This window comes from Diadema antillarum, unplaced genomic scaffold (assembly GCF_040938485.1).
Source record: "Diadema antillarum isolate AM-2024a unplaced genomic scaffold, OU_Dant_1.0 scf00000022, whole genome shotgun sequence".
Taxonomy (NCBI): Eukaryota; Metazoa; Echinodermata; class Echinoidea; order Diadematoida; family Diadematidae; genus Diadema; species Diadema antillarum.
Window position 1 is genome coordinate 2,361,354 of NW_027270911.1, and position 8,007 is coordinate 2,369,360.

General features: G+C 36.9%; 1 protein-coding gene across 1 annotated transcript; it reads right to left on the reverse strand.

Moving 5' to 3' along the window:
- Positions 1-1,899: 1,899 nt before the first annotated feature.
- On the reverse strand, positions 1,900-7,194 carry LOC139730450 (putative nuclease HARBI1). The gene is made up of 4 exons (XM_071641296.1): positions 6,449-7,194; positions 4,925-5,056; positions 3,961-4,053; positions 1,900-2,097 (listed from the first exon to the last, which is right to left on the reverse strand). Exons 1-4 carry the CDS (start codon positions 7,039-7,041, stop codon positions 1,905-1,907), a joined length of 1,011 nt encoding a protein of 336 aa, XP_071497397.1. The 5' UTR covers positions 7,042-7,194; the 3' UTR covers positions 1,900-1,904.
- Between the last annotated feature and the right edge of the window lie 813 nt (positions 7,195-8,007).

Sequence of the window (8,007 nt, forward strand, 5' to 3'; positions counted from 1 at the left end):
AGTCCATTGTTCGGTTTAATTAAGTTTCCCCTTAAAGTGAAATCTAACCTTCAGTGATGGGGATGATAATAATGATAATAATGAAGGTAATAATAATGATGACAATAATAATGATAATGATTACAGTGACAATAGTATATGTAATAATGATAATAACAATAGTAATGAAAATACATTGGAAACTCGATATAAGGAGATCTAATATGAATGAATACCCATATACAGGGGACTCGCGTTATAACAAACACAGGTACGTGTATAACCAGATTTCAGTTCAAACGTAGCCATTCCCATCCCAACAGATAAGAGAAAAGCAAATATTCCCAGTTATAACAAAAATTATTTTTAACAATAAAAGTGCCGGTCCCGAAGGACTTCGTGATAATATGAGTCTTCTGTAACAACGTAATTGTTCAGGTCCCACTGACAATATTTGCTTTGCATTGTCTTGTTTATTAATAATTGTTATTTTTTACGAGATACAATGGAAAATAGCGCGTAAAAATTTTAGGTTCCAATGACCTCCCTATAACGAGTTTCCAATGAAATGGAATTTAGCAATAATTACATGTACAGGAAAACCCCGTAATAATGAGGTGCGATATAACGAGATACCGTCTTTAACGAGGATATTTTACCAGTCCAATTTTCAATTGGACATATTGAAATGTTAAAAAGATGCATATAATGTTTATAACGAGGTACAGGTTGTAACAAGGAAAAATTGGCAGTCCCAATGACCTTGATGTAATGGGGTTTACCTGTGGTAAATGACGCATAATGGCAACCCATGTCAATTTATCACAGACACACAAAGTAATTTTTTCAGATTCTTTGATAAATTTCAGGGATTGTTCATGAGCAGAAGAAATAGTCGCATTTTTATCCTTCTCTTTGGAAAGAATTTAAAACTGGTATACGATTTCATAAGTATTAATATTGTTGAATATATCTATTGACTACATGATATAAAGAGGGTAGCCAAAGGGGGGCCAAAAGGAAAATTAACCCTTACCTCCCCCCCCCCCCCATAATGTTTTTTCTGTGTTTTATTGTTACATGCGAACCGACATATAGAGCCAATGTAAGGACGAAATAGTATTAAAAGTAACCAAGAAAATTATCGAAAAATTTTCCTCTTTGGTAGTTTAAAACTTTAAAATTTTATAAATTTGCTTGTGCCGCTCGCAATCTTTCACAATTCTGTATATTTGCGTCTCGTCAGCAGGTATTTATGCATGCTTGTAATGATAAACTGTATTACAATTTGGTATACAATATTATATACAATGCCTGCTGATAATTACAACAGCATATTCTATAATTGTACTTGCAAATTATCTTAGTAAGAACACAGAATACTCCTTGTTTTTGAGATGCAAGTACCAATATAGAAAATGGGTGAAATAATCATGGCTTTGGGTTTTGATGGGGAGCTTTCCTTCATGATGTCAAATGATGAATATTTCCTTAGCTCGTTCTGATAACAGTGTAACAACTGTACCAGTAAAATCATTCAAATATATAACATGCTATCAACTTGCAATGTGACTAAACAAAAGAAAATTCAAAACTCTGCCCCTCAAAATTTTATACATAACAGTACAGCATACCATTGGCGATACAGTGATCTTTTCGGTACAAATGAGCTAACTGTTGTGTCTATTTCACTTGTATTCTTATACTTTTCAGCTGCAAGTAATAGTTTAACAGTTGCCTAGGTAACAAGGATTGTACAATACATTCATCATGGTATTAGATTGTGAGTGATAATTACATACTTCACGAGGAGGCGTGATCAACATTAATTTAGAGCCTGCAAAAGGATATATCTTTTTACGAAATTATCCAGCCACATAGATGTATCCATCCACATAATTATTCCATAATTGTGTGCATTCTAACTAAAAGTGGGATTCTACTATGTGACGTCTGTAGGCCCGTGGAACGTTGTGATTCATTCCTTGATGTAGTTCCTGATCGGGTTGATCATATCCCTGGATGTCCTCGGCAATGAGTGGAATCCTCATGTCTTTGGCAAGGTTGTGTAGAATGGCACATGCTGCTACTATGCAGCTGGCTTTCTCAGGTTTGTACCTATAATGTAGATGGATGTGCAAAGCTCTCATAAAGCTCTATAACAAAAAAAAAAAAAAAGGAATTATGGAAAAATTTAGTATTGAAATTTTCGCCATCTACTTGGTAAAGAAGAGCATCTACACACAATTTACAAGTCGATATGATTGAGAGGGTATGAATCCACAAATCTGACAGTGAAAGATTGACTTAAATCAGTGGCGTATCTAGCGGGGGGCAAGGGGGGGGGGGCATATGCCTCGGGCGCCACTTCAGGAGGGCGCAGAAAAAGGAAAAAGAAAAAAGGGGAAACCTTTGTATTTAAATGCTTATTTTTGAAGGGGTATATATCATGATTCCCCTCCCCCCCCCCCCCAAGAAAAAAAGAGGTGGGGGACGGTGTTCATGCGTTATCACCCCCCCCCCCCCCTCCTCCATCATCCCCCTCATAACTGAAAAAAAGTCTAATCATTTCCTACCTGCGCAAATATGAAGAAAAATATGGGGAAATGCCTCGCTGAACTTGCTTACACAAACTCGTATGCTTTGTCAATTTTTCAGTTATTCAATATAAGTGATTCATAAAGCCAGTCATCATCACAATATTAATAATTACTTAAATTATCAACCAAATATTGAAGAGAATCATGTGTTTCCTATATACGTCATATATTTCCCCTATATCCTGATTAGAATTATACAATATGATAATCAAATATTCCGTGCCCTTAAGCTGAAATACCTAAATTTTAGGCTCGCTCGCAAAAATTTGAAACTTTATTTATCAGCTCCCCCCCCCCCAAAAAAAAAAAAACCCATTAATATCTATTTCTCTCATATTTTCCACTGGCGAATAACCCTTTTTAAGAGCTTGAAAATGTATATTGTGCACTGTTTTTCAGTCGCCAATAATACGAAAGTTGTGGAAGTTTGAAGTTGGTGTAAATTCATATAGCAATGATATGGCTCACAATGTTATTGAACTTGCACAATATCAATATTAGTGTTGTGATCCCCTCAGCAACGATTTGTCAAGTAGACGATCTAATTAAAAATATATACATGTTTATCCAGCCTTTCTAATAATATTTTAACTTCACTCATCCTGGAATGTATGATACATCATGTATAGAATAACAATCAGACTTAACCTTTAAAAAAAAGAAAATTAGGGATTTCTTAATTGATTAGGGAGTTGTCGGAGAGGGAGAAGGTGAAAGTGCCACTGGGCGTGTTTCTAATTGGTCACCCCTCAAAACCAAACTAATTTTCACAGTTTTCTCGGACACGATATTCACTTTTTAGGGAGGTATCACATGTCCTCATTGATAAAATATCAATTCCCTTCACATGTTTCATCATCTGTAAAAGCCAAACTTTTTATAGAATATCATTTTGAAAGGTACGACATGGTCGGTTTTTGCAGCACTGCACAAATTGAAAAAGGATAATTTTGAAGATATTCTTATATATTGAAGTACAATGATATTGATTTAATAAATGTATCTCCGATTAAAAAATGACAGCCAAATCAAAACGAAATTCTGTCCCGCGCGTACGTCCAACATGCTTTACGACAATTTTAAAACAGGCCCCACTGTGAAAATTACACCCCTTGAAATATGTATGTATTTTCAATTTTCTTGAAACTGTACTGCACTTACAACTTTCTTAACTTTCTTATTTGATGGATTTTACCCCAAAAATTATCACTGTGCAGTTGCCATTTCATGACTAAAGCAAAATTTCTTTTTATATAATGTCAATACAATATGCCAGTTATTTATTAATATGATATTTTTAAAGCTTAGATATATTGATAGTGTGCTGTCATCCACTATTTGTGCAGAATATTTGAATAGATCTTTTAGTTCTATTTTTTACCTTAATTCACCATGAAGGCAATGAAACCTTCTCTTCAGTTGACCAATTCCTCTCTCCACGAGACAGCGTGTTCGCTTATGTGCCAAGTTGTATCTGTGGTAACAATGGAGGAAAGCATTCACATAATACCTCATATGTGGTTATGCCTCATATTCTTGGTTCAACAAGCAGGACCAAGACTTGTGTTCATTTTGTTGAAATATATATCCAAGGTAAATTTTACTGCTTCACAATGGTATTTTTTTTTTCTAATTGAAGATTTCGAAGATGAGAAAATTTCTTCGTGCATCTTTACAACTTACTACACCAGTAACAAAGCTATCAGCATCACCAACACACCCACACACGCACACACGCACACACACACTCACACACACACACACACACACACACTCGTGCAATCACGTGTATTTCGAATCAAGTACAGTAATGTGTAAGGCAATAATGACACAAACACACAATCCATTCTCATATTATGTATTTGCACACTTGTAAGAATGCCCGACTTATGCTCTGGCATATGCAATAATAGCTCCCACGGGAATCACAATGCTAACCCTGAACCTAACCCTAGCCCAGTCCCTATCTTCAACCAAAAACCCTTTCATAATCATAACCCTAATTCTCTCGGATGAGAGATTTCGCCGGAGCAACTGTCGCCGGAGCATATTATGTCGGATTACCACTTGGACAGGCATAAAAATGCATTTAAACATAATGGGGATAGTCATTCTTAAATTGCACTTGTGGGTAGTTGCTCACGTCCCTGTCCACTCTAATTTTGCGTGCCATTTGTTAAACGTCCGTCCGTCCGTAACGCTTTGAAAACTGGCATAACTTTGCTCCAATGAGTCCAATTTTGACTAAACTTCGATTTTACAAGCTTCTCAAGATACCTAACTTTTTATGAAACCTCAAATTAATGCAATTATTCTTCATGAGTGTGGTTTTATGGAATTTATACCTTTCTTCTGCATCATCCGATGGACGAGCGATTGGAGTAAGAAGCCAGCACTTGAGAGGATAGCCACTGTCTCCTAGGAGGTGTCCTTCACTGTCCTGCAGTACCTCCTGTAGTCCACTCTCGCGAAGCACCCTAAAATGAATAATTTTCGACTTATCAATTAATTTTACACTCCTCTCAAGAAGAAAAAAAAGTTGATTACGTCTGCTAAATCAATAAATCAGAAAATGTGTGTGTGTGTGTGTTTTTTTTTGTTGTTGTATGGATATAAACTATGGCCATAATCAGCTTAAGCTTTTAAAAACTGAAAATATGTTTCCCCAACCAGTGGCTGATTTGGGGAATGGGGGTATGCACCCCCCCCCCTACTTATGATGGAGGGGGAGGGGGATGGCCAGAACAAATATACCCCCACTTTTTAGGGGAAATTAGTTTCAAAACATGAAAATTAAGCGAATAACGGCATTGTTACTTCTATTGTCTGGAAAAACAAAGAAAAACAAAGCCAATCAAACCTGCTATAGCGAGTTAAAGCAAAATGTCTTCAGTAAAGCTTTACTTCGCCTGTGCTATCATATTCCGAGATACTAATTTTGTTCTTAATTGCTTGAATATTGTGGAATAAATGCAAGTGGTTACCATGGCAACGCATTTACAGACGAACACAAAAATCCTATCTTACACATATATTCCTCAATATCATAACTTCCTCTAAACTTTCATTTACATTGATTCAAAACTGTAGGACTTCGCGACGCAAGATTTTGCAACGGACCAACCACCGCCTGCCATCACACCGCTTCATATATTATGTATATATATATATATATACATATACATATATATATAATATATACATATATATATAATATATACATAATACATACATTATATATATATATATATATATATATATGTATACCCGCTTCAAACTTCGTTTGGCGTGGATATAATAAAATGTTTGGAAATTATAACTACTATAGGCTTTCTATAGCTCAGTCGGTAGAGCACCGGTCTAGCAATCCGGAGGTCTCGGGTTCGACTCCCGATGGAATCCCATTTTCTTTGCTTACTTTTCCACTAAGAAATTATAACTATTTAGACTTAACTCATCAGTCAATACAGCGAAAAGTGCAAGTATGGAATGCCTTACTCTTGTGTAACATCTGGTTCAAACTACAAATATTATGGAGTTAATCAGTTATAAATTTCGGTTACGTATCTGTTTTATGGTTTCATAGAGCACTGTGTTCACAATTGTTCATGCCCTTAATGCGTTGAGAATCTACTGTCCTTTTTTTTTTTTTTTTTTTTGTTGAATACCCGGCATCTATTATTGTTTGTGCACGTATATGAAGACAAGTTTTGACTCATTATTTTGTTGCTGATTTCGGGGTTTCACTCTGACTGAAATTGAACTAACACTTTATGTGAGAATGTCCCATATACCACAGTGACACATGTTTTAAACAAAATCGAATCACAATGATTAATTAAATTTGAAAGATAGATGATTTTTATTACCTCGAATCATGAACACTTCCTGGCCATTGTGCATTCAGATTGATGATCTTTGCATCTGCGTCTAGCACTACCTGAACGTTGATGCTGTGAAAACGTTTGCGATTAACAAATTGGTGCTCATCCTCAGTTGGTGCTTGTATCTTGACATGAGTTCCGTCGATCAACCCGATCACGCCAGGAAACCTTGCTATCTGATAAAACTTCATCATGTTCTCCACTTGCTCATGTCCTTGAGGAAGGCGAACAAAGTGTGGTAACCTGTCGGTAAGTGCCGTGCAGACTGTCTGGACAATCCGTGATACAGACGCCTGAGAGATTCCAAGCGTGTCTCCGTCTGTTCTCTGGAAACATCCAGTGGCTAAAACATGAAGGGCTATGCAAACTTTGTCTATTGGGTCAATAGGATGGTTGTTATTTCCTTTCGGTGTGATGTCGTGTCGGATAAGATTAGTAATGTAGTGGATACCCTCCCCGTTGAATCTGTAGCGCTTGATTAATTCAACGTCATTGTAGATTTGCAACGGATGAAGTCGTCTGTGTATTCTCTCCCTTCCCAATTGGTAGTTCTCATGGAGATGGAGAAGAGCTGCCATGGCCACGTCTTCCCCAGCTCAAATCCAATTGCCAAGTGGCAAACAACCTACCAGCATTTCTTATCTTAAGTAACCTACGAGCATTTCTTATCTTAAGTATAATACTTAACATGAATGACGTCACTCTGCAATTTTATTACTTTAAGTAAAATACTTAAGTAATAAAATTGCGACAAAATCTGTCTTAGCCAAGTATAATACTTAGCGGGAACTGAATCGCATTTTTAAACAAATTACTTTTCTTAAGTAAAATACTTGATTTAAGTATAAGTATTTGACTTAAGTATGGATTTGAATACCGGCCCTACCAGTACTCCGCATAAGGACACACATTTTCGCGCGTTATATGAACGGCGCGGTGCGCGCGAACAGGCAGGGAGAGGTCCCATCAGAATGACCTACTTCGAGACGTAAAAGAACCACTATTCCTGTCGCACAACCAAAAAGTAACTCCTTAAAATGAATAATCATATTCTAATGAATATTCATGTGAAATATCTAGCCAATTGGAAAAACTTTCCCATAGGTACCTCTGCAATATTCATATTCCTTAGCTGCTGACGGAATCTGCCTCTGATACACTGTATTTAACGCGTGCCGCACTTTAGGATACCGCATTCTGATTGGCTAATAGGTTTTCGGGCAATCGGTCACCGCGTGATCATTTCATTAATATTCATCACTACTCACGCCACTGGATCGCTGTGATTGGCTTCATGTAAATGAACCTCAGATTCAAAAATAATGATCTCGCTGCATCGCGATCGGATACAGTGTACTTTGTGACCTCCACACTCTGTACTGTTCATGGCCGCCTTACTACATCGACACTCTTTCCTGTCCACTCATTTACACCACACACTGCACTGGCGTGCTCTGCATCTCCTGCCTTCTATAATCCCTTCCATACACTTTTTTTTGGACGTACTACTACTACTACTACTACTACGACTCCTCCTCCTCCTC

Excerpts from the sequence above, each read along its gene's own strand:
- LOC139730450 (XM_071641296.1), bottom strand. The coding sequence starts at position 7,041 with ATGGCAGCTCTTCTCCATCTCCATGAGAACTACCAATTGGGAAGGGAG. Across the intron at positions 5,057-6,448 it reads GGAAGTGTTCATGATTCGAG|GGTGCTTCGCGAGAGTGGAC; the intron begins GTAATAAAAATC and ends TATTCATTTTAG. Across the intron at positions 2,098-3,960 it reads TGCCTTCATGGTGAATTAAG|GTACAAACCTGAGAAAGCCA; the intron begins GTAAAAAATAGA and ends TCTACATTATAG.